This window comes from Zalophus californianus, chromosome 3, assembly GCF_009762305.2.
Source record: "Zalophus californianus isolate mZalCal1 chromosome 3, mZalCal1.pri.v2, whole genome shotgun sequence".
In the NCBI taxonomy this organism is placed as follows: Eukaryota; Metazoa; Chordata; class Mammalia; order Carnivora; family Otariidae; genus Zalophus; species Zalophus californianus.
The window spans coordinates 186,648,587-186,675,235 of record NC_045597.1 but is presented as its reverse complement, the minus strand read 5'-3'; the positions used below and the strand labels follow the sequence as shown (position 1 = coordinate 186,675,235).

Below are 26,649 nucleotides of genomic sequence, written 5' to 3'. Positions count from 1 at the left end.
TGCTTACCATAGCACATACCCTCCCCAATGTCTACCACCCAGTCACAGCACAAAGTTGCCAAATAAGTAGTTTTAACCAGATGTGTTCCTTAACCATTAAACTAATTTAAAAATAGAAAAACAAAAATAATCCAACCACCAATTTTAACTACAGAAAAAAGTAAGTGAGGGGCACCTGGGTGGCTCAGTCAGTTAAATGTCTGCCTTCGGCTCAGGTCATGATCTTGAGGTCCTGGGATGGAGCCCCGCATTGGGCTCCTTGTTCAGTGGGAGCCTGCTTCTCACTCTCCCTCTGCCCCTCCCCCTTCTCGTGCTCGCTCCCTCTCTCTCTCAAATAAATAAATAAAATCTTAAAAAAAGAAAAGTGAATGTGGCAGAGAGGGTCAGTATTGGCAAAGTTTATAATAGTAATAATGGCTGGCATTTTTATAATATATTCCATGAATATTTAAATTTTTTTAAATCTATAAACACAAATCCATATATTTATTGAATATACTGGTACTACTTTCAATCTGACATTTGTTTTGCAGACTCCTATCTACCTGCATAAGTACAGGTGCTAAATTGTGATTCACAACAAAGCAGTATTTCAGAATATTTCCATATTCCTGAAGAGAATCCTGGCACATTAAAATCCATCTGATCGCTCTTGAGTATTATATGTTTTCATCCAAAATTTACAGCAAATATTTTTTCTAAAATACTGAATTCTGAGTTAAAAAAAAAAAGCAGCAAATACTGAATGGTATCTGAAGTGCTCAACAGAACTGAAATGAACCAAATATTTTCCAGTAACTTTCACATAAGCTAAGGAATATAAATTTGAAACAGAAAAAGGGCACAAATGTTATTGCTGACCTAGAATTAAATACTTTAAAAATGAGTGATCTATGATGATCTTTTAAAAAGGAAACTTTGAGAATGCTGAAGTTCTAATGCTAAGCTAGTCTTACAGTCTAGAAAAAACTTAGATAGCAGAGCTGTTAAATTTTTTACACCAATTTTCTGAAATAAGGCAGAAATATATTTTCATTACATACTGTATACTTTCTCCAATATATCTGTGAAAAAAAAAAAACTGCCAATGAACCAATCCCCCCAAAGCCATCTGTTTAAAAACGAGCAATGAAAGTTTCTGCTAAAACCTGTGCATACACGTTAGAATTCAGACCTTTCTCTGCTCTTCTATATAAGGTTGCAATCAGAGAGAATTAATTGTCTTCCACAGCAAACATGTAAAAGCTGAGTAAGAATCTTGTTCTGAAACTAGAACTCTGGAAATCCACTGTAAGGCTCACAGGGCACACTCTTCACAGAATGAAAGCTCTAGAATCTCTAGACCAGATCTTATTTTTTTTTTAAATGGGAAAAACAGCTCAGTGTTAATCCAAAACAAAACTATCTTAAGCTAAAATGACAGTTTATTTCAGTCCCTCAAATATCAAAGACAGCTCTTCAGAATACAACATGAATAGGGTCATGAACTGGTTCAACATACTTAACTGGTAGTTTTATGAATTATAATGAATGCTGCTACTTTCTAAAAATGAATGTATCAAAGAGGAAATAACCTCCTTGGCATGCTTACAGCTATACAACACATTTGTTTCACTGCTTTCAAGCGCCAGTGCCGGAGGCTCTGAGTAAGTCAATGGGAGGACTTCAGTCAGAGCAGCAAGCAGGTCTACTGAGCAGATCAGATGACATGCTTGGGAGATTAACAAGAAAAGGTAAGTATTTTACAAATAAATATAGAATTAAAGATGTTTTTCCTTTCTTCAAAAAAACTGCTACCATATCTTTCATTTCTATTCAGTGGCTTAAAAACCAAAATGAAAATTTTACCATTACAGGAGAGGTATTTAATATAGGATTTATAAATTTTATTTATTTTTTTGAGAGGAAGAGAGAAAGAGCACAAGTGGGGAGAAGAGGGAGAAGCAGGCTCCCTGCTGAGCAGGCGGCCCTGACTCAGAGCTCAATCCCAGGACCCTGGCATCATGACCTGAACTGAAGGCAGACGCTTAACCGACTGAGCCACCCAGGTGCCCTGGGATTTACAGATTTTATGAATAAATGGTTTAACCTTCCTCTTAGCTTATCCTCCTTCCCGAGGAAACGGGAGATTAAGGAAAAAAAATGACTACTTAAAACAAAGAAAGAACTGTTTCAAATTTGGCATAAAGTGATAAATTTGGAAAATATTTGTGGCAGTAATAGGCTTCCTGTGGAAGATGACATTATTAAAAACAATTATTTGGATCCTACTAATTTTTTCCTTCTCTCAAACTAAAGGAGTTTTAAAATGTTGCATAAAAACGGCAATTATATCAGTATTAAGATAAACCTGATCAGATAAAACCCAATTACAAATAAGGATTCCTAGCTGGTAAATCATTTATTTGGACCTTAGGTGGGCTTGAAGAATTTCTAGGTGGGTAACCAGTGTGTACCAAAAAGTTCTATTCAGAACTACTTAGTGCTTTGATGTTTCTATTCTTCTGTACATATTCTAAGGTAAAGGTAAAAAGACATTCAAGGGTCAGGAAACATCTACCTTTTTTTTTTTAAATAACCACTGAAAAAATTAATGTATCTCCTGTTTCGTAACCTGAAGCATATAAAGAACATGATTGTGGAAATAGGCTGCATTGTCACAAATGCGTAAGAGACCTACTGAGATGGGAAGGGCTACAAAGTTTAAGAGTTTTTTCTTTTTGAAAATAACAAAATAATGCAATCTACATATTTTATATCTAGGAGACTCTCTGGAACTCATTGGCATTCAAATTCAAACACGAGTCTACTGCTACAGCAGAGAGAGAGAAGGAGAGAGAAACTAATGAACAGTTTTTCTTTCACAGCTATCAGTTTCTTTCACTAAGCCTTCCAAAACCCGAGCCTCTGCAGAAGACTAAACCCTTGGGCGTTACCTTCAGAAATGGACAGAAGCTTGTACACTCTCATTTTCGAGAACCCGAAAAATTTTTTTAAAGGAAGGAGTCAACTTTGGCTTTGAGTGTTTGGCCTGGGTACAATGCCTTTAAAAAGCAGATGACCAGCTTAGCTACTGACCATGCTGACCATTGTCCAGAACTGGATCACATTACACAAAAATAGCGAATGGCTTTCTCTTATAAAATATCAGAACAGAGCACAATTCCTGAGCACATTTTGCAGAACTCCTTTCATCACTTAATCTTTGCTAACTGGTCTGGATTACAGACAGAATCGATACCAGACGAAATGAAACAGATTGGTGAGCAACAGGGAAATAAACCACACTGGGCAGCTCTTCTGATACTCATGGTGATAATACCCACAATTGGTGGGAACATCCTGGTTATTCTGGCTGTTTCACTGGAGAAAAAGCTGCAGTATGCTACCAATTATTTTCTCATGTCTCTGGCAGTGGCTGATTTGCTGGTTGGATTGTTTGTGATGCCGACTGCCCTCTTGACAATAATGTTTGGTAAGTATTTCACTTTGTTCCTGGCATCAAACCACAGAACTATGATATACTATTAGAGAAATGGATATTCAGTCTTTAAAGATGGACTTGGACCATTTAAAGATACAGTGAGTAAACAGTCCCTCATTTCCATCATTTTCTACGGTTGATAAAGTCTTAAAGAGCAAAAAATAATTTCTTAGAAACAATTCTACTCCTTCCCCAGCCATCTAATAAAAGCCATCCAAGTTAGCAATATTCATAGATTCTGCATTTATCACCTAAAAATTATAGTGAAGAACAGACCTATACTTTAACTTTCCCATTCTAAACACTTTTTTTCCCTTGACAAAGCAACAGCTAGGATACTTCTGTGACAGTTATGTGCTGGGTTATTTATTAATGATAAAATCTTCGAATCACTCAATTCTAATTTGAATCACTAAACACCAATTTAAAATCGGAATTGTTCTAAAAATTCTTGTTATATTTCTTTATCGTTTGTGTACTTTAGCCTTAAACATAATTCTTACACATGTGTCATGTTAAGAAAATACTATATTTAGTTGCCAAAGGAAATGGTCTGGCTCACAGTGTCCTAAGAAATGATTCATCTGTTTAATTTTTATGATTTCTAACCATCCATGTCCTTGATACATGTAAGAAAAATCTGACTTAAAATAAAATTAAATATTAAAAATTTATTAAAAATAAACTATTAAAACAGGTGACCAAAACCTGATAATAATAATGTAGCTTGATATTAAAATATTAGTTTGTTATAATAAAAAAGATAATATCAAAATGAAATAGTTTTCATTTGTGTGTATCATCTCTAGTTACAGAATTTGGGTAAATACAAATAATTCTGCTGATAAGTTATTAGGGCTTCTAAGAATCAGCATTAAGAGGATACTTACCTTATTCAGTGCTTGGCATAAATTGATATTCCACTCATTAACTGCTTAAGAAAAATGATTATTTGCAGCAGATAGGGCTTCTTGATATTATGTTTATATGGTGAGGATAAAAATATTTTAGGTTATAGAAGTAAAGTTTAACTAGAATATGTATTAGAAAGGGGATAAAAACTCCAATTTAAACTATTATGTTTAGGTTTAAATGTTACATTTTTAAGTAATTATAGAAAGATAGCTAATATTAAGTATTTGATCCCCCAAATATCAGATGGTGACAGGCTGAAACTTTCCATTCTAAATTAATATCTAACCGAGGCTTTAAATTCTATGCAGGGCAAGCAGTAATAAAGTTCTACTGCTTTAATGGACTCTCTAATCAATAATATCTATCTATCCCCTTCTTTTAGAAATTGGTAACCTTTTGAATATTTTAGTACAACAAGTAACCCTGGAAAGTAATTAAGGAATCTTACTCTAAAGGAGAACCTAAAGGATCTTAATTCCAAATACAGTTTAAAAGAAATCAAGTAAATGAGGATTATGTAGAAACATTTATGTATATTTGGTAAAGACTACAGATATTTGATTCAAGGCTCTTATCTCCACACACAGTAGTAATTTAGTAGTAATTACAGTAGTAATTTAACTGTAAAATCACTATTTTTTTTTAAAGATTTTATTTATTTGACAGAGAGACACAGCAAGAGAGGGAACACAAGCAGAGGGAGTGGGAGAGGGAGAAGCAGGCTTCCCGCTGAGCAGGGAGCCCGATGCGGGGTTCAATCCCAGGACCCTGGGATCATGACCTGAGCCGAAGGCAGACACTTAATGACTGAGCCACCCAGGCGCCCCTAAAATTACTCTTTAAATTATGCTTTTGATAGACATACAGAAAATGTTACAATGTTCATCTTATACTACCATAAAATTTAACTGATACATTATTTTGAATAAATGAGACTGAATGAGTTACACAGAACTGAGTCCATATCAAACATCTACTTATATGCAAATTACTGTGGTAGATACTCAAATTATCAGCTAAATATTTACAGAATCTTTAAAAGCTAAGTTCCACAGTATGAAAGTGACCTGATAAAACACAAAAACAGATAAAAGAGATAATTCCATGTAGTTCACAGGAAACTAGTAATATCTGCAGCTGACAACCAAGCTTATATTTAAATTTTTGGGGCCCAAGATATTCTTGGCAATAAATGTTAGCAGAAAACCCAACATATTTTAACATAAAATATATGGAATGTCTTCCAATTTATGTCCTAAATAATTATGATGTATGTTTTAACTACATTTCATTCTTTCAGATGCTTGTTAATTTTTAATTATAAAATAAAATCTTTCATAGTCCCAAACACTTTTACTATTAGTAATTAAGCTCTACAGCAGGGTTAAATTTTTAAAAAATAAACTAACCTGGGAACTTAAAGACTATTTAATTTATTGCTTTAAATTCATTATTAAAAACATCATTCTATTTCTGTGAGAAAGTGTATGAGAAAATGCATGCTCTGCCCTCTAAAAAGCTTCAAAAAGATGCATTCATAAATTGGAAACTGCACATATTGTAAATTGGGACCTGACTTCAAATACTAAGACTTTTTATAGCCCTTCACATGTTAACAAATACAAAGACTTTCTAAATTAATGCATTTATAAGAATTTCTGATAACTTTAAAGGCAGGAGATTTTGTGTATTTTTCTCTCTTTATAGGAATAATCTTCCAAACTTCGGAAGTCTGTACAAACAAAAGTGTCCCTGATTCTGTAAACATAAAAAATTAACTACCACTCAGTGGTATGAGTATCTCAGGGAAATTTAATCAAAGTAACAAAGGAAACTACATTAATGTTCTAATAAAATTAAGTTTTGAAAAAAGGAGAGCAGTGAAACTTTAAAACTGACTTATGCTGAGGAGTATGTTATTCAACCAATGATTTATATAATATCTGATTATATAATATTGTTTGCTTTTTTTTAACAGAATTTCTATTTTATCAAGATTATGATGATTGGCCTAACGTGGTCTCTCAAATGAACTGTGATGCCTATGTCAATTTTTCTGCCACTTCTTCCACTCTGGGGGCACTAGACTTAACCTTTGCTCTGTGGGTCTAGTTTTGACTGTTTTGTGTGTAAGTCTCAAAATCCATGATCGTAAGTTGTTAGCTTATAACATAAGGCTTGAAAATGCCTACTAAGAAGGCATTTAGAAATACTTGAGTAGGATGCAAAGGAAAATAGAACATCATATGCCAATATAAAAAAGAAAGGATGTTCACACTTAAAGAACTTCTCTGAACTTTTTCTCAATAAGTGATTAAAAATGTAAAGGAGAAAATACAGTGTTTCGTCATTCATTGGTCATTATTGTTTTATTTATAACTTAAGTTTTAATCCATGTCTCACAATTAAAGTTGAAACAGTATCTGTGGTACAGCCGGAAGAGGGTGTATAACATGAAATGGCTGAAAGAGAGGGGTCTGAAGCAAGACACCCCAGGCACTGAACCCTGGTTCTCCTGTGTTGGTTTAGGCAAGTCACTTACCGCATCAGTTCAATCACCTAGTCTGTAAAACGGATATGCTAAATCTTACATTGCAGGTATCTTGTGAAATGGTCAAGTAGGGCCCAGCACATTACAAGCACCAATAACTGGCAAGTATTAGCAGAGCATGAGAAGAGTTTATATACTTAAATATGTGATTTAGTTTAGATGTGAGTCTGACCAGAGATGAAACAGATATATAGCAGTAAAAGAAAAAGAAAATCAGTTATTTATGCAGTGAAATGCTGCTCTACCCAATTTTTAAATGAGGGAGAAAAGCAATTAAAGGCATTTCTTTTTGGAAAGCGGAAATTTAAAAAACCAAGAAAAAAATTTTGTAATTATTAAATCACTTGAAACATTTAAAACACTATCATATTAGACATCTAATCCCAGAATATTTTATATGTTCAAATGTAGTGGGAAAATGACAACAAAAACAAAACAAAACAGAAGCTTCATAATAAAAATTGAAGCACTGATCTATGTCTTTCTTTTCTGAAAGATAAAGATAGAAACATAAGAATTTCTGAGAATAAAATATGGGTACTTTGAGAACCATGTCCTTTTTGGATATTATGCTATTTAGGATCTGTCCTATTCCAATATACTCATGAACTATTTACCTTGGTAAACTCTTCAGGCACAGTCCTCTAGGGATAGCTTTTAAAAACAGTCATTTAAAATCCTCAAAAGGCAAATATCTTATATCTCAGATCTATAGATTAATTTTAATTATTTTTCTGAATTAATCATATAACTCAGCTTTCCAAACTAAAAATTTTCCGAAAGAGTAAGCAGGTTGCAGATCAAATGAGTCCATCTCACCAAGAAATGGAGTTTCTGGTGAAAAAACTCAGGTTTTTATACCGGTTAAAAAGAAAGCAAAATAAATAAATAAATAGCCAAGCATGGCAATGCATATAGGTTATTTATGTTTGTTATTCATATATATATATATATATATATGCCTATAAATATATAGAGAGAGTAAAAGGCACACTTTCATGACAAATTTTAACACATTCTCATGCCTTTTAAAAAAAAGCTTTAAGTTCAACTGGATACATGCACTCTTGGTACAGCAGGCAAGAGGACAAACATTGATTTTACAGTGATGATATGACTTAACATTTCTAAGTAGGAGTGTTTTAATGGGTAGGCTAGTTGGCTAGTTTCTGTCAAACAGTAATAGTGATAAGAACTAACATTTATTGAGTGCTTTCTCTATGCCAGTCATTGTTCTAAACACCTGACATGTATTACTGCATTTAATCTTCAAAGCAATCCTATAAAATTGGTATCATCATCATTATCCCCATTTTACAAGAGAGGACAGAGGAATAAATAAATGGCAGAGACATGATTTGAACCCCAGAGAACAGACTCCAGAATTCACAGTCTTAACTTATTCTTTCACACTGCTTTCTCAAATGAAATGAGAAATTATGTCAACCAAAACCGTCATATTTGACAAACAGCCAACATTTACATCTTAAATAACTCTACGTAACAAGACAGTCACAGAGTTTTCTCTAGGGACAAGGCAGAACCCAATATTTTTTTAAAAGTTATATTTCATATTAAATGATACGGAATACTTGGGTCTTAAAAAATACTTGTACGAATCTTTGAGATGATCGCCAGATCTCTTCTGAGGAAGATATTAGACCTAGGCAGGCCCATGCCTATGAAGTTGTTGACCCTTGTCTGGAGACAAATAGAAACTGATGTAACTGAATGGCAATTCTACCACCCCTTATGTACGGTGGTATTTGAAGCATGCAAGTCTTCATTTTAAGCAACAAAATATTTCTGCTATTAATATTTTTAGATAAATAATGAACTATCTATAATCCACAACTCATAAGATTTGTTTTGCTCTTTTTTTTTTTTTTAAAGATTTTTTATTTAATTTGTCAGAGAGAGAGAGAGAGAGAGCACAAGCAGAGGGAGAAGCAGGCTCCCTGCTGAGCAAGGAGCCCGATGCGGGACTCGATCCCAGGACCCCGGGATCATGACCTGAGCCGAAGGCAGACGCTTAACCGACTGAGCCACCCAGGTGTCCCTGTTTTGCTCTTATAATTACCAATCTGTAATTATTTCAGGCAACCACAGAAGTGCTATTATTCAAAACTTATTGAAATTAAATTCCTCTTTAAGATTAATTTGGGAGCAGGTGGGGGAAGAGGTAGCTTTTTCAAGAAATTTTGTGCACTTTTTGTGAGATAACAAATACTACACAATTTAAAATTTTTCCTTCTTCTGTCTTAGCTTTTATGAAAAAGACAAGTTTAGAGCCCCAGAATACCAGTAATTAATTTAGTTCAAGTACCTCATAACTTATTTCCCTTATATTGACTCATATACTTTTCTTTTTATATAAATCTATAACTGCTCCATTTGAAATAGTACAGTAAGTTCTTATGGAAATAAGCTGGACATAATACATTACAACAAATTAAATTATAAATCCTTAAAACGAACTAAAACTCCTAATAAAAATAACATATAATGTTTTGGAATAATCTACCCCACACCAAACCAACTTAACCTTTTTTAGTTATTCTAAATAGTAAGAAATTTTCTGACCTTGAGCCTATCATATTAATACTAACTGAAAAGACAATTTTAGAAATGAAAGTATCTGGACTAGGGAAAATCCCTTTATAACCTGAGAATGTCTAGAACTCTTTTTAATTTGTATAAATTCTTAGATTACCTGAATCTATTTAGGCAGACAAGACTTTTTTTCTTTTTGCTTTATATAAAAGATTTCTATTAATTTAATGCAGTCATATTACTTTCATGTTCATTTCATAAAAAGCCTATGGACTAGTACCTTCATGAAAGTTTCAATTATAAAGGTTAATAATAAAGATCCATCTCTCTTAATCCTAAACCTCCTATCACAGTGTCCTTAAAGAAAATTCTCTACCATGCCTCAGTATTACTAATGTTAGCAATTAAGTACTGACTGAAATAATAAAATTCTAGCAATCTGCATTAATTTTAATATCCACTTTATGTACCAAAATTGGAGTTTATTTTAATTTTTTAAAGATTTTATTTATTCGAGAGAGAGAGAAGTAGTGAGAGAGAGCATAAGCAGGGGTGAGGGGTGGGGAGAGGGAGAAGCAGGCTCCCGCTGAGCAAGGAGCCCAACGCAGGGCTCCAACCCAGAATCCCAGGATCATGACCTGAGACAAAGGCAGACACTTAACCGACTAAGCCACCCACGCACCCCCCAAAATTGGAGTTTATAAAATAAATTCATTCTGTTGGAAAGTGAGCCTAACAAGACTTCATTGGAGCACTAAAGAGCTTTCTCTTTTAGCCCACAATTAGGAATATGTGAGTCAAATTGTCTATTTTCCAAAGACTTGTACTTTTTACATGCTATTGTGGCTTCCTGCTCATGGCTACTAGATTTATGACTAGAATTTTCCAGATCTTAATTTAAAAACATACAACCCATAATTAGAAAAGCTAAATAGGCAAGTTTAAAACTATGATCAATATCTCTTGTTGTAGTTCTAGATTTGAGTATTTTTCTATCTTCTACTCAGTCTTAAATGTAGAACGTCAAGACAGATCAGAATGTAGCATCATTTCAAGTAGTTTCCACTGCAAAACTCAATCACGTGATTATTTTCACTCTGCTTGAACTGTCAGTTTACTTAGCTGAGGTCCATTGCTGCCTTTCACTGTCCGAAGTCCTTTTCTATTTATTAACAGAGAATCTGAAAACTGACTAAGAGGGAGAAAAATCTAATTGATTAGATTCTCTCTCAAGACAGATTTCTCTGCCATGCTTGATTTGCTTATTTTGAGAGGTCTCCCATAAATTCCTTCCTATGAGGCATTCTGAGTGCCTATCGTACACCAGCGAACAAATGTAGGTACATCTTTTAAGACCCAAGACACAATGCTTCCCAGTCTTTTAAAACACTGCTCCTCAAACATTAATTTGTACACTTTTGAAAAAAACATATTCAAGTCTATCTCAAAACTCCTTCCCTAAATGACAGTCTTTTATTTATTTATTTTTTTGGTGTGGGATGCTAACCTCTCTCCATCCCCAGGCTTCTTGAATTTAAATGGTTCACAACTGAAGAATTTCTTAGTGCTCCCAAATCCTAAAATGGTATCTTGGTCTTCCAAGACCAATTACCCCAATTATCTGTCAAAGTCAGATAATCATGCAAAAACTAGGAAAAGTAGTTTATATTTTGTCAGCGGACATACAACAACTAAACTGTAAAAAGGATTCAGACAATCTCCTATATATGACATTTGTTCTACATAGAAGTAATTTTATAGCAAGGTCTAAAATCTGTGTGTGTGTGTGTGTGTGTGTGTGTGTGTGTGTGTGTGTGTGTGTGTGTGTGTGTGTGTGTGTGTGTGTGTGTGTTAGAAAAGTGGGTTCTGGGCACTTGGGTGGCTTGGTTGGTTAAGTGACGGTCTTCGGCTCAGGTCATGATCCTGGAGTCCCGGGATTGAGTCCTGTTTGGCTCCCTGCTCAGCGGAGAGTCTGCTTCTTGCTCTGACCTCTCCCCTCTCATGCTCTCTCTCTTCTCATTCTTTCTCTCAAATAAATAAATAAAATAAAAAAAAAAAGTGGATTCTAACTGAAATATTCTAGGGCAGACCCTAAAATAAATTTTAGGTGCTTTGGAACTACAAATATATATATACTGGGTCTATGTATAATATATAATGTACCAAACCATATGTGTATAGATCCTTGTCTAAGTAAATTTATTGGAAAGCTATGTAGGATATTCAGTATCATATCCAAAACCTGAAATCCTTCAAAGTCAGTATTTCTCCAGTGCTTAAGAGTTTATGAGGTATAGCGTAAATGCTTTTTTTTAAAAAAGATTTTATTTATTTATTTGAGAGAGAGAGAATGAGAGATAGAGAGCACGAGAGGGAAGAGGGTCAGAGGGAGAAGCAGACTCCCTGCTCAGCAGGGAGCCCGATGTGGGACTCGATCCCGGGCCTCCAGGATCATGACCTGAGCTGAAGGCAGTCGCTTAACCAACTGAGTCACCCAGGCGCCCGCGTAAATGCTTTTTATAAGAGTTTGTTACATAAATTAAGTACTATGTTTAATCTTGACAGTTTCTTTTTAAAACATTAAATCCCAGTGCCTGGAGTGAATGATGGAACATGGAAGGATAACAATCCATTTTTCTTCAGAATAATCTGAAACCATTCCTTCTGCAAACTTTATTCAAGAACTACTTCTGTCAAAAAGAAAACGCAACTCATTTCACTTAATTATTTCACCAAATGAGAGTTTGCTATAAACAAAGATCATGCTGCTAGTTATTGCTAGAAATGAACCAAAGCCTAGGCTTCACTGAGACTCCCATTCTAATACTCTTTTGCCACATTATATTGCTTCCTCTATATGGTAAAATATATTCTCTGTATACAAAAGCAGCTTAAAAATTAATTTTATTTGACTAGCAAGGTTAAGTTCTACTTGCAATACTGTGGAAATTTTTAAAAGATCACAAAAGAAACAGACAAAAGAGCAACTGCAGTCAAATGAATGCTAAAAATGCTAAGCTGCTGATTTTCAAAAAGGGTGTTGTGATTATTATACAAAATAATGTATTTAAAAGGTACCATTTACAGAAATATATTTAATGTTATTGACTCCATTATCTTAAGTTAGACATCTTGTGGAGGTTAACTCATAAAATTTCAGATGAATAGCAAAAAGTTAAAAAATATGTATCACTTTAAAAAGAAACTGCAAATTGGGGCGCCTGGGTGGCTCAGTTGTTAGGTGCGTGCCTTCGGCTCAGGTCATGATCCCAGGGTCGTGGGATTGAGCCCCGCATCGGGCTCCCTGCTCAGCGGGAAGCCTGCTTCTCCCTCTCCCACTCCCCTTGCTTGTGTTCCCTCTCTCACTGTCTCACTCTCTGTCAAATAAAATCTTTAGGAAAAAAAAAAAAAAGGAACTGCAAATGGAATATTGCCATTTTGTAAGAGAATATGTTTTTGTTTGCTTTTTCAGAGACTATGTGGCCCCTCCCACTTGTCCTATGTCCTGCCTGGTTATTTCTTGACGTTCTTTTTTCTACTGCATCCATCATGCATCTCTGTGCCATTTCCGTGGATCGCTATATAGCCATCAAAAAGCCAATCCAGGCCAATCAATATAACTCACGAGCCGCAGCATTCATCAAGATTACAGTGGTATGGTTAATTTCAATAGGTATGTGGGGAATGTCAGGGTTTGGGGTGGTATAAATAAGTAGCTTTTGGTTTTTTTGGATAAGAAATATACCAGGCCTGGTAGGCTGTGAAACTTAGCAAGAGAGCCCAAGGCAGACTACTGATACACTACTGATATACCAACACAAGCTCTTTGTCATGTCATCATATAAAACCACACTATCAACAACACGTGTGAAAAAGCAAAAAGTTCATGTTCTCAGAAAGAACTATCTTCATGATGTTTACTGAGATATCTTCCTGCTTTGATTTTGATGTACAGGAAGACTAAGTCTGAAAACAGTTTTTGTTTTTGTCAACAGATCATTAAGGTCTAGGCAGCATGCAGAATCTCAAAATTAATATTAAAGTAACAAAAAAAATAAAATGCATCTTCAGTCATACTCAAGAAGATAAACAGGAAAAGAGAAAAAAGAAAAAAAACCCAAATATTCTGTATGCAGGTATTAAAGACCATAAATTCATCTTGGAAGACAGTATGTGTACAGAATAAAGGCAATAAGTGTCTACGTAAATGTTTTGGATATATGTTTATTCAGAGGTTTTAAGAGAGACGCTAGTGATATTCAGAAATGATTTACAGGAAAGGAATATTTCTTCTAAACTGCCTTATGCCCTTGTGCCCATCTTTAATACTCAAAAATAGCTTCCATAATAGAGTATCCTAACATGAAGTACAGCATAAATTTTTCAGACCTCTTATAAGTTAATATCAGAAAAACAGATTCACAACAATTACTATGATCATCAGTAGTCTGACTAGCAGATTCACTTCCTCCTAGCAAAAAGAAAAAATCAAAGAAGAAAAAAAATCAGGAGAGATCTGGAATGCTAAAAGGAAAACAAGAAAAAGACATGGTCTCTCTCCAATCAGAATAAGAAAAACTGGGCAAAAAAGCAAGAAAGCAAGATAATGAAAGTGACCTTTATGTTCCTGAAATAATACCAGGGCCAAACCTCTTCTGAAAAGTTTGGAGGTAAAAGTAAGGAGTGTTACTACTGTGGCTTGTGAAGAAATTAGGATCAAGGAAAAGTCTATTCAGAATGGACAGGTTTGAAAGCAGTGAGACAGGCTAGTTTTGGGGACAGATGCTGATTGACAGAGCAGAAAAGGTCCCCCAAAAGAAGCTAGAGAAAGTGCATGGGAGATAATGGGTAACAGTCACCAAAATTTAAAGTGGAAAGGAGGGAAACTATAGTAGCTCATGCCAGAAGTCCCACATCTTTTTAGTAAACTCACTGCAGTAAGGGAGAGGATGGGGGGGGGGGGGGGACAGTGTGAGGTATCTGTGTGTTGGGGTAAGGTGGAGGAAATGGGGCAAAGGCAGGGAGAAAATAGGAGAAATGATCCTTAAGAAGAATTAAAACATCTGAAACCATGAAATATGATCAAGCCAATAAACAGTCTACTGTTAGAAGTGATACCCCAATTAAGACTGGTTCACATGAATCCATAAACAGATCAAATCTCTGTTGAGTACCTATGATATACTAGATATCAAGAATACAAAGATTAATAAAAAAGAGCTTTTATATTCAAGGAAGGCAGATAATAAAGAAATTAGACTAATACAAAGTGTTAAGTATGCAGGTGGAAAAGAATAAAAAGAAGACTCCAGATTTGTAGCTTTGGAAGGGATCTTATAAATTCACTTTTTCCTTTTATAGATGAAAAAAGAAACCTAGAGAAAATAAACCTAGGTTTATTTTTTTTAAATTTTTTAAAACATTTTATTTATTCGACAGAGAGAGAATGAGAGAGAGAGAGAGAGCACATGAGAGTGGGGAGGGTCACAGGGCGAAGCAGACTCCCTGCTGAGCAGGGAGCCGGTTGTGGGACTTGATCCAGGGACTCCAGGATCATGTCCTGAGCTAAAGGCAGTCGCTTAACCAATTGAGCCACCCAGACACCCTAAAATTTTTTAAAATATTTTATTTATTTATTTGAGAGAGAGAGAGAGAGAGAGAGAGAGAATGAGTGCATGAGCAAGGAGGGGAAGAGCAGAGGGAGAGGGAGAGGAGGCTCCCCACTGAGCAGGGAGCCTGATGTGGGGCTCAATCCCAGGACCCTGGGATCATGACCTGAGCCGAAGGTAGAAGCTCAACCGACTGAGCCACCCAGGCACCCCGAAACCTAGAGGTTTTAAATAGTTGGCTTAAAGACTGTTAACAGCTTTTCAGCACCAAGGCCAAGATCAATGCTGTGTTCATTTCATCACACTTTGTTTTGTCAGACCAGTGACAATTCAGTAACTTTGCAGAAGAAAAAGCAAATGATAGGGTTAGTTCAGTTTTTAAATTCTGCAAAATGCTGAAAAGAGCTCACTTTCTTCTGGACTTAGTTATCCTAGGTAAGACCTGGCAAATAGTAAGGTATGAAAAAATAAGGGGATAAGGGTATAAAAAGCACTAGTGAAAACTTATGTTATTGACCACCAAGCTGGTTGAGAAGGTAATGTGAGCCTTGAAAGAGGTTAATGGAATGTGAAAATAGAGGACGAATGGACTAGAGGTCAAGATAACTGTAAAAAGAAGTCCCACAGTAATGAAGAGTAGCAGGACAAGAAAGGGAAATATCACACAAAGTTCATGGTTTTAGATATGGGACAGCTTTAAGAGGGTTTATGGATGCCTTCAGGAGTGCAAGTAAGAATAATGAGGGTTGATACACTTGAAACTAATATAACGCTGTATGTTAACTACACTGGAATTGAAATAAAATTTTAAAAATAATAAAAGAAATTAGAGTGGAGTTCAACAGATACAAAATGAAGGTGTCAGAAGGGTCATCAATGAGATCAAATCATGGAGGGTAAGAGCAATGGAGCAGTGGAAAGGAAGGCTTTAGCAAGGTGCTCAATCTACTGAGGAAGATGGACAGATGTCCCAGAGGTTGGTAGATGACCGCATGGAGAACAGAGTGCTGTAAGCAGATTATAAATAGACTTCAAAAGGGAAGGGTTTTGGGGAGAAAGAACAGTGGAACAATCACTTAGAAATAACAGGGTACAGCAGGGGTCGGCCAACTCTTCCTGTAAAGGGCAAGATAGTAAATATTTTGGGCTTGCAGGCTCTAATGGTTTCTGTCACAACTACTCAACTCTGCAGCAGGAAAGTAAAAGCAGTCACAGACAATTTGTTAACAAATGGGGATGGCTGTGTTCCAATAAAATCTTATTTACAAAAACAGAATGCAGGCCAGATTCGGCCCTCAAGCTGTGGTGTGCTGACCCCTAGTGTAGAATAGTTAAGTACACAGAATCCACTTTCTGGTGGTGTAGTTGAGGAAAAGTAGAAAAAGCAGTAGCCTCCCTGTTAGAAAGGATTTGAGGAAAATATTTTTGTCAAGGGCTCTTCAGTTTCCATAAAAAGGCTGTGTACATGGTGTACATGATGAAGTACTTTCAGATTCATAAAAAACACAAGGATTCTAGAGGTTTCTAAAGATCAGTTAATTCAAACTTCTTTTTACGAATCTGCCGTTTCAAAGGGAAAGGATTCAGGATAACACTTGTGTACTTGTCTTTCTAATAAGCTCCTTCACGAGGCAAGATCATATTTAAATACCCACTTCATGGTATTTAAAATATTAGAAAATTAGCATGAGATACATTTCTTTCACATCTGCTAGAAGAACTCTCAACTTGAAAATAAATTTTATGACTCATATGATCTCAAATATTTAAGTAGCATTTTTTAAAAAACAACTCCCCTTAGCTTTCCCTAAGTTGTCAGAGGAAAAGATTAAGACATTCATAAATTTCAAAAAATGAAAATGTTTGTTAAATGAAACTGTGTAGCCTCAAAGATAATAGGTATCTATCTAGAATTAAGACACTGCATGAAAGTACTCTGAAGTCGCTTTAAATCAACTACACTGCATATAAAGTTAAAGCAAATTCTCTTCTGAACTCCTTTTCCTTAACCTGGGATAGATCAACAAACAGAGATGATGAGAAATGGAGAATAAATGAAGACGTTCTCTCCTATTTCGTGGATACACTACAGCTTTAGGGAAGCTTAAATTATAAACTTGAAATCACTAATCTATCTGTTAAAAACATCAGGTTTGCTCACTTGGGTTCTATTTGTTAAATCTACCTTTAATTACACGCATTGACAGATTCTGCACTGTGTGTACTAGGAATGACAATACACTAACCACCCTAATCACATAAAGTCACTTAAGATAAACTCTAAAAGGTCCTAACCTAAGAGTCCAAGGTCATAAAATTAACTCAATTTATCTTGTTTGCTTAGGCATTGCCATTCCAGTACCTATTAGAGGGATAGAAACTGATGTGGGGAACCCAAGCAACATCACCTGTGTGCTGACAAAGGATCGTTTCGGCAACTTCATGCTCTTTGGCTCGCTGGCTGCCTTCTTCACACCTCTGGCAATCATGATTGTCACCTACTTTCTCACTATCCATGCTTTACAGAAGAAAGCTTACTTGGTCAAAACCAAGCCACCTCAACGCCTAACGTGGCTGGCTGTGTCTACAGTTTTCCAAAGGGATGGAACACCTTGCTCATCACCTGAAAAGGTGGCAATGCTGCATGGTTCCCACAAGGACAAAACTCTGCCCAACTCAAGTGATGACATACTTAGGCGAATAATGTCCACAGTTGGAAAAAAGTCCACGCAGACCATTTCCAATGAACAGAGAGCCTCCAAGGTTCTAGGGATTGTTTTTTTTCTCTTTTTGCTTATGTGGTGCCCCTTTTTTATTACAAATATAACTTTAGTTTTATGTGATTCCTGCAACCAGACTACTCTCAAAATGCTCCTAGAAGTATTTGTGTGGATAGGCTATGTTTCCTCAGGGGTGAATCCTTTGGTCTACACCCTCTTCAATAAGACATTTCGGAACGCATTTGGCCGATACATCACCTGCAATTACCGGGCCACAAGATCAGTAAAAACTATCAGAAAATGCTCCAGCAATATCTACTTCCGAAATCCAATGGCAGAGAACTCTAAGTTTTTCATGAAACATGGAATGCGAAATGGGATTAATCCTGCCATGTACCAGAGCCCAATGAGGCTCCACAGTTCAAACATTCAGGCTTCCTCAATCATTCTACTAGATACACTTCTCCTCACAGAGAATGAAGGTGACAAAACTGAAGAGCAAGGCAGTTATGTATAGAAGGAATGTCAGTTTTCATCTAAATAATATAACGATGAGTGAGGTAATTAAGCAGATATAAATGTACCAAGAATTATGTAAAGGAGAACTTTATGTCATGTATCAAATCATCTCTTTAAAATAAGAGTTATCTATTAAGATTATATAACTTTCTTTATTTGGACAAAACTACTCCATGTAAAAAATCATTTTGTACGGCTGCAAACAAAAATAATCCAGCAGTCTGGCTAAATGTTAAGGTATTCAAATGAAATAAAATTAAGTAAATCAGTAAGTTTCAGTCTTAAACAGTCATTGTAAGAATTTGTTTAGTTCCTAACTGTATGCAAAGCTGTGCTTCGAATGAAATAAAACAAGACAAAAAAGCATTAACCTCTTCAAAGCCTTAAAAACATAAGGCATAACACAGAAAACAGTGAAAGATTAAAAATAAGTGCATAAAATGATCGCATCTGGAGGTAAGCTAAGACTGTCATTACGGTCTGGCTCAGTTAAATGTAGTCAAGATTTTGCTTTGATCAAGAAACTTGTCTTGATGGAAGGGGTAGGGAGGATAGTAGTTGGATATCACACAAAGTAACAGGATCTCGGAACCAGAGCTGTTTGTTAAATGGCTGATACCAGGTATTTACTCACCAGACGTGGGTCTAACTTAGAAAAGAAGAGGAAGCAAATGAAATCACTTCTGGGTACCTGAAATTAATTTTGTTCCTTAAAGAACAAGTGCAAACTGGAGCCACAGGATCTCGATCCAGGAACCTAAACTTTAATGACCCCATAATGACCCAAAAACTTGACTGAACTTCTGGCACAACATTTTTTATTCATTCTTTCCTTATTTCACTTTGTACTGCTAGATCTGGGAATAAATCCAAACTGTGTCCACCAGCTAACTGACTACATTTATGAAAGATACTTAATTTCTCTGGGCCTCAGTTTTCTCATCTACATAGGGTTCTTATGAGGATGAGTACATGTGGCCAGTCTGTACTGGTAGCCAATTCTATTTACATCTGATATTTTATTGTTATGCTACTGCCATAAATAGTGAACAAATTTAGGCTGAGTGGGTCTGCAGTGAAGACAGCCCATATCTTAGCTTTTCCTTTTCAGGCTGACCCATTCTTCTGTTTTAACCTATTGCTCTAGTGCTGTCCCTCTCCAGGTGATTAAGTTTAAAGAAAATTATTTCAAGAAATGTGTTGGCTATGGAGCTCAGCATAAGTTAACCAGATATGTATTCTCCAAATGGCAGAAGCCTTTCCTAGAACATAGTTAGAACACAGACCTTATGGATTTTATGTCACCCGCCAGAAAGAGTATATCTAACAAATTTAATCCCTAAATCTCAAAGCTTTAGGCACTTTCCCCCACCAGTCTAAGATTTTTCAGGAGCATGACGGGTGGCCCAGTTCATATAAGCAAAATAATTTACATTCCTGAAAAAAAAATTTATCCATTTTGGTTCTAGTCTCTAATATGATGATGGGTTTGACATATATTAAGACTTATATTCTTGCCAAGTCACATAAGATTAAGTTTTCTGATGTCACTTTAATAGTATTCCAAACCGCATCTTATATATCTGAAGGCATATATAATTGTTTCAGAAGTCTAAATACTAGAGATGGCACGCACACTATCAAACTCTACCCCGAGATAAACTAGAGTAAATAGACTACCTTCTCACATGCTCTATACTGCCTCCAAATTGATATATGTGCTTAAACATACACATACCTACAAAATTAACTATATGACCCTTAAACTAGTCAGTGTCAATTCCTGGGGAAAAAAATTCTTTGCTTATAGTCAGCTGAGAGATCTTTCTCTAGTTAATGAGAAATATTCTAATACTTCTAGAAAATGAAATACAATTCCAATATAAACTATTTTTGAAAAAGTACAACACAGTACAAACTTTTACCACTTTGATGTACAACTGATTCTTCTATTTCAGAATACTTTAAAGAAATCTATAATTTTAAAGCAAATCTCAGAAGTTAACCACACCAATGGCAACAAAAAGACTACAGTTTTAACTTCAAAGAGAAAGAGTAGACTGTATTTCTTTAGAAAAATAATTTAAAAAAACTTTCATTCGCTTTCATATTTATTGTTAATTAATGAAGGGGGAAAACAAAGGTATAGAAAAACAGTGAAAAAGACAAAATTAAAGTAAGGAAGTTATAGCATCAAGAACATAAACACAAAGACACTGAGGCAGAATACAGAGAGTATGTACTGAATTGATACAAAATTGTGAGTGGAGATACTGTAAACATCTTTACATGCATTTGGTGGTAACTAATGGCTGGGGTTCCTTCAAATTTTAAGGATCTGTGATGGTGCAACATTTTTATATTCAAGGAATCCATTTTTTTATGGTCTTAAAAAATGTCTGCACCAGGAATCTCCCTCACATCTAGCAAGATCCATCCATATCTGAAAGCATATTAACGTTTACACTGAGAAATATCCAGTTTTATATTTTAACACCTTAAGTTATAGCAAAGATGACCAGGATTGTCTAATTTTAAGAAAGGTCTATATCAGGGGCACCTGGGTGGCTCAGTTGGTTAAGAGTCTGACTCTTGACTTTGGCTCAGGTCGTGATCTCAGGATCATGAGATCAAGCCCCACATTGGGCTCTGCACTCATCTGCTTGAGATTCTATCTCCTTTTCCCTCTGCCCCTCATCCTGCTTGTGCTCCCATGCTCTCTTTCTAAAATAAATAAATAAATAAAATCTTAAAAAAAAAAGTCTGTATCAGATCATTATAGCAACTTAATCTCAACAAGTATGTAAAGACCAATTTCTTCACTTTCCTTTCCAATGTCAAGTTAAAATAGTTCAAATTATGTTCCGTTCCAACTGAGTTTCAGTCAATGGCAAGCATAGTACTGTACAAAGAGTTATAATAGTTATAACTATAGTTATAATAAAATCTGCTTGGACAGATTAACAATGGTCCTAATAATCACCTATGTATTACACAAAAAATGTACTAGAATCATACACATTGAGAATTTTTAGTTTCCCACAAGACAATTTCATCTATGTTGAAGTACAAATACATGTTTACCCACATGTTTTCAATATTCATGTCCAGCAAGTACACTTAAAAAGATTAAAAAAATTAAGAAGAAATAAATTCTTAAAATATGGCCCAAGAAGGTCAAATGTCTGCAGTTATCTTAAAAGTAGTATGTAACATCTAAAAGGGAAGAAATGATAAAATGGAGCACATTCTAAGAAAGCAAATGATGATGCATCAGAAAACATTTACTATTCTTAAGAGACAGAACAGAAACTTTCTAAATATTAAAGGTAATGAGGAAATTTGAGAATAAAAATGTTCTGAGAGTCACTTAGGAAAACAGTGCTCTGATGGAAAGGCATGTTGTAGAAAGCATTGGTCTATAATGAGATCTGTTTTGAATTTCTTTCTACCATTTAGTTCTATGACAATGAGAAATTTTATTAACTATTTTGGAATTCAATTTCCTTTTTAAAAAAAAAATATTTCGGGGCGCCTGGGTGGCTCAGTTGGTTAAGCGACTGCCTTCGGCTCAGGTCATGATCCTGGAGTCCCGGGATCGAGTCCCACATCAGGCTTCCTGCTCAATAGGGAGTCTGCTTCTCCCTCTGACCCTCTTCCCTCTCGTGCTTTCTATCTCTCATTCTCTCTCTCAAATAAATAAATAAAATCTTTAAAAAAAAAAAACTTTAAAAAAAATATTTCTAAGTTTCTTTCACCTTTAAAAATTCTCACTCTAGGGAAATGGCACTAATCTAAAATTTTGAGAATCTGGTTTCAATTGCAATTCCTTACACAAGTTGATTACATTTAATTTTCTTCATCTCTAAAGTAACTTTCACACAAAATCACCTCTAAAGTCTTTTCCAGTTTCTCTACTTATAAAGAGTCATATTATAAAAACAAAACTCAGAATGGTCCCTTAGAAAATAACAAGCACATAGAACCACTCATTAGCTGGATCTGACTATCCTAGGCAGTAAAAACAAAACAAAACAAAACAAAACAAAAACTTAGCAAAGCCTAAAAGCAGCTCATGGGAGACATCTGCTGCTGAAACTGGGAATTTAGCATGTGTGAGCTACAGGAAATGCAGAGGCAGAAATGAATGTTAATTGGAGAGCAAAGCGCTGTCAGGTTAAAAAGGGAAGAAAAACAGTTTTCCCGAAGCTCAACTTCCTATGTGCAGAATATACACAACAGGCCGCTGATTTATAAGATACGAAATATAAAATCAAAAAGAATTAATAAATGACAACAAGGAAACAAAACAAAGGAAGAGACCATCATGAGTAGGATTGTTTACACAAACCAACCGTTACTAAAGGGACCCCTAGAAAAATATACTTTCCAAATCAAAATTATCTAGCCCTCTGATAAGAATTAAAACAAAACAAAAAACCCTCTCTGGATGGCAATAATACACCCACCCAACACCCTCCCCCTCCCATCTAAACTCTAGAGCAAAACCAGTGAAAGGTTAGGGTCACAGCTTGGCTAAAATAATACACCAAAAATGGACAGGGAGAACATAGAACTATCCAACGTCTATTTTTACTTCCATTTTTCCCCAACTCAGGAGAATGATTTTTGGACCAGAAAGATAAAAAGTAATGTTGTAAAGATTGATCAAAATGTAAAACAGGTGAGGGGCACCCAGGTGGCACAGTTGGTTAAGCTGCCGACTCTTGGTTTTGGCTCATGTGATCTCAGGATCATGAGATCAAGCCCTGCATTGGGCTCCCCACTCTGCAGGGAGTCTGCTTCAGATTCTCTCTCACTCTGCCCCTCCCACTTGTGCTTTCTCTCTCAAATAAATAAATAAAATTACAAAAAAAAATGTAAAACAGGTGCAAAGACTGGCTGCCTTAAATGAGTTCAACCCTGTAAGCTAAATGAATCACCTCCCTGAAAGAGAACTTGTGCTTGTAATTATGGAACCACTGCTGACAAATTTGAGAGAAAAAAAAAAATAGAAAATGGCAAAGGTACAAAAAGACTATAAGTGGCTAAATATTCTATGTTCAAAAAGAGAAAGAGGACTCAAGAAACTAAGTGTGGAGTCAATTGCAGATCTTTTTAAAAAAATGTAGAATAGCTTAATGCACATAGGTTTTGTCATACCTTAGAAAAAGAATCCATGAATATCTGACACTTCTATGGATTACTAAACACAATAATAATCACATACCCTATTCTGGAGGTATTAGACGAGTAGATCTGCGTAAATACTGTCTTCAGATTTAGTGAAGGCTCTCTAGTGTCTTTGTGAACAAGCTGAACAAATGAGGGTTAGAGGACAACACAATGAAGGAGGTTAGCGTGTGGTTGAACAACCTTATTCAACAAAACTGACTGGTGTAAGGAGCAACCTGATTACTATGTCATATGGGTCTGTACTTTGCTGTTTTATTCAACATTTTTATCCACAGAGGAGTAAAATATTTTACAGCCTATCTGGATAACTTCTCGATAAATGGAATACCTTCCTATCTAAGATGTTATGAAGAAGTTCCTGTAACCAGTTCACAATGGATATTCAATATTTGTTGAATTATATTGTGACCTTTACAACAAAGGTTCACTCCCAGGAACCTGGGAGAAAATCTACCCCAGAGATTAAAAGGACATGAGTGAGACTCATCTAACTGACTCATCTAACATGTACCTTGGGAACTTATTTTTTTGTATAATTCCATCACAAATGAGCTACAATAATCAGTGTCCAAACAGAGCTAAAAGAAGTACTTTTAATTTGCCTTTGCTGGATTTTTATAGTATCTTAGCCAAAAGAAACAGTGGTACTTGAGATTGGAGATAAACAGTAAGAACTCCAAGAAGTACTACTGCATCTGCTACCACTGTTAGAATGATCACTACTATCATATGCTTAAATAACATTTAGTAGTGCCAGACGCTGTTCTAAGGGCTTTAGATCTTCTTAATTCAGTTACTCATCCAAAAACACACTTTTTTTTTTACCCCAAGATTTATTTGTTTATTTGAGAGAGAGAGAAATAGCACAAGCAGGGGAAAGGACAGAAGGAGAGGGAGAAGCAGACTCCCGGCTGAGCAGGGAGTCCTACTCAGGACTCAATCCCAGGACCCTAGGATCATGACCGGAGCTGAAATCAAGAGTCTGCCATTTAACTAACTGAACGACCCAGGCACCCCCAAAACACACTTCTTAAAATAGGTACTATTGTTACACCCATTTTACAGTTGAGAAATTGGAGGCTCAAAAAGGCTAACAAGCCCAAAGTCACTCCGCTTGAAGTGGCAGAGCCAGGATTCGATGCCAGCAGATGCGTTTCAGAGTGTCTCCTCTTAATCACAACTATCCTATGCCAAGCGCATCTCCAAATCTCAAGTCCAAAATAATTTTCTTAAATCTGCAGATTTTTCACCCTTCTGCATTGAAACAAAGGCTATTATTCTCTTTTATTCTCATTCAAGAGCTTCAAGAACTGTACAACCCTATGTAAGAAACAGCATCCCATTTGAATTACCAATGTGTATGGAAAGAGCAGTACTAAACATGTTATTTGGATTTAAAAATTTAAGCAAATACACAGAATGTTATGAAAAAAACAATAAAGTTGTTTTAGTACTTTTCAAATAGGTTCTTGGTCTCTCAAGACACACTTGCTTCTTTTTCAGATCAACAGTACTAATCTTATGGTAGTGAAGACCAGAAGAATGGTCTTCACTCTGAACCTAGATATATCCCTCAGATATTTAGTTTCTGTTTAGTATACTGACTGTAAAAAAAAAAAAAAAAAAAAAAGGGGGGACTACAAAGAGAACCAGAAATTAGAAATTATTACCTGAATAGAATGAACCCAAGTGATTCTACTGCTGCCCTCCGGACATCATCATTGACATCACTTACCTAGGAAAAATTTTAAAGGATGATTACATTATACCATGAATTCTATTACTAGAATTAACTGATATGAGAGGCTCACATCATTCAAATATAAATCAGACCTCATTAATATATCACTCTTTAATTAGAATATCATCCCTCAATTTGGAAAAACTCATCTGAAATACTCTATTTCAGGTCTTAGAAGCCTTTTAAGCTTGGTGAAGTTTAAGAATCAGGGCTACTTCTAAAGTTTATTTCAGTTGCACTATGGCTTTTGTGGGCTACACTGAAAATCTAACCATTCCTTCAATGTTGTTTTCAAAAAAGTATGTTCTAAATTCAAGCAAAATACAAACATTTACAATTTACAACATACCACAGGCTGCACTGATAAAAGATAAATTAGTAATAAATACTATGCGATGTGAGTATCTCTGGGAAGAAGATAATAATGGTTCTAAACCTTTTCTGCATGGGAAGATGACCTGAGGTTTACCTTCTCCTGGAACCAAGATGGTAGAAACCTACTAAGTTAAGACATATGTGCAACGTCCATTGTGTTACCAGGCAACATTATTGTTCATAAACTCTGGATTGGGAAGACTAGGAATGGGAAAAGCCTATTGGAAAACATGGGCACTGCCTTTCGGGTGCAAGGTATCTCTTGTAATAGAGCATGTTCCCTAGGGGTACCTGGAAGCTAAGTTCACAGGCTGTAAAAAGAAGTGGTTTTTATTGTTCACTAGATTTCTCTATCCCGGGGTAACTGCACATACTCACGTGGTCTTGTCCCTTACAAATGAGGGTGCCCTTTGGAGTTGGTTTTCAGAAGTTGCCCTTGAATGGTTTTAAGGACCTCTATTTGTACTGACATACTATTATCCTGTTCTATTCCTGGTACTTAGGTTATAGCTGATTGTGTCCAGTGAGTGAGAATCTGAACCTGAGATCACTCATGGTGGTCATGCAGTGTAGGTGCTGCGCAGCCTAGACATTTGGTGTCCATCTGCAAACTTTTCTTTCCACCTCTACCCTTTCCTTTTAAATCTTGACAGAATGCATCATCGAATCCTACAATGATTTCAAAGGAGACATAATGACATAAGGAAGAGTACTTACAGCAACGTGTAGCAGGCGTCGAATAGCTTTGTTGTTACCCGAGCCACAATAAGCCATGGCTACAGTGTACATTCCAGACCTTCGAAGAATTGGGTCCTAAGAAGAATAACCTACATCAGTCGACAAGTTATCATTTCAAACAGTGACTTCTTACAGTCTAACTGGCACAGCTAAAACCACCAGGAAAGTTGGTTTTAGGTAAGAAATTAGACACTTAAGGAGAATGATTTTGTGGTTGGTAATTTTCTAAACGAATGTGGAAATACAGA

At 35.7% G+C, this 26,649-nt stretch overlaps 2 protein-coding genes across 4 annotated transcripts in view; one reads left to right on the top strand and one right to left on the bottom strand.

Annotated features, from left to right (window-relative positions):
- The window catches only part of PSMD1 (proteasome 26S subunit, non-ATPase 1), an 89,878-nt gene that overhangs the window by 36,983 nt on the left and 26,246 nt on the right, over positions 1-26,649 (bottom strand). Inside the window, exons 15-16 of the mRNA XM_027589241.2 lie at positions 26,381-26,476; positions 25,218-25,282 (exon numbers count right to left, since the gene is read on the bottom strand). Coding sequence (XP_027445042.1) covers positions 25,218-25,282; positions 26,381-26,476 — 161 coding nt within the window. The remainder of the gene's footprint in view (positions 1-25,217; positions 25,283-26,380; positions 26,477-26,649) is intronic.
- On the top strand, positions 1,292-19,229 carry HTR2B (5-hydroxytryptamine receptor 2B). 3 transcript variants are annotated; one of them, XM_027589243.1, is made up of 5 exons: positions 1,641-1,733; positions 2,764-3,262; positions 3,416-3,475; positions 12,976-13,176; positions 17,457-19,229. In XM_027589243.1, the coding sequence occupies exons 2-5, from the start codon at positions 3,127-3,129 to the stop codon at positions 18,347-18,349; spliced, it is 1,290 nt and encodes a 429-aa protein (XP_027445044.1). In that variant the 5' UTR covers positions 1,641-1,733; positions 2,764-3,126; the 3' UTR covers positions 18,350-19,229. The 3 variants fall into 3 exon arrangements, with proteins under 3 accessions (XP_027445045.1, XP_027445044.1, XP_027445043.1); XM_027589244.1 differs by lacking the exon at positions 2,764-3,262 and having other exon boundaries at positions 1,292-1,733; XM_027589242.1 differs by having other exon boundaries at positions 2,764-3,475.

What these genes read in the sequence shown, in the direction of transcription:
- HTR2B (XM_027589242.1), top strand. Translation starts at nt 3,127, where the DNA reads ATGGCTTTCTCTTATAAAATATCAGAACAGAGCACAATTCCTGAGCAC. An exon ending in CCTCTTGACAATAATGTTTG is followed by an intron (nt 3,476 to 12,975) that starts GTAAGTATTTCA and finishes TTGCTTTTTCAG; the next exon opens with AGACTATGTGGCCCCTCCCA. An exon ending in GGTATGGTTAATTTCAATAG is followed by an intron (nt 13,177 to 17,456) that starts GTATGTGGGGAA and finishes TTGTTTGCTTAG; the next exon opens with GCATTGCCATTCCAGTACCT.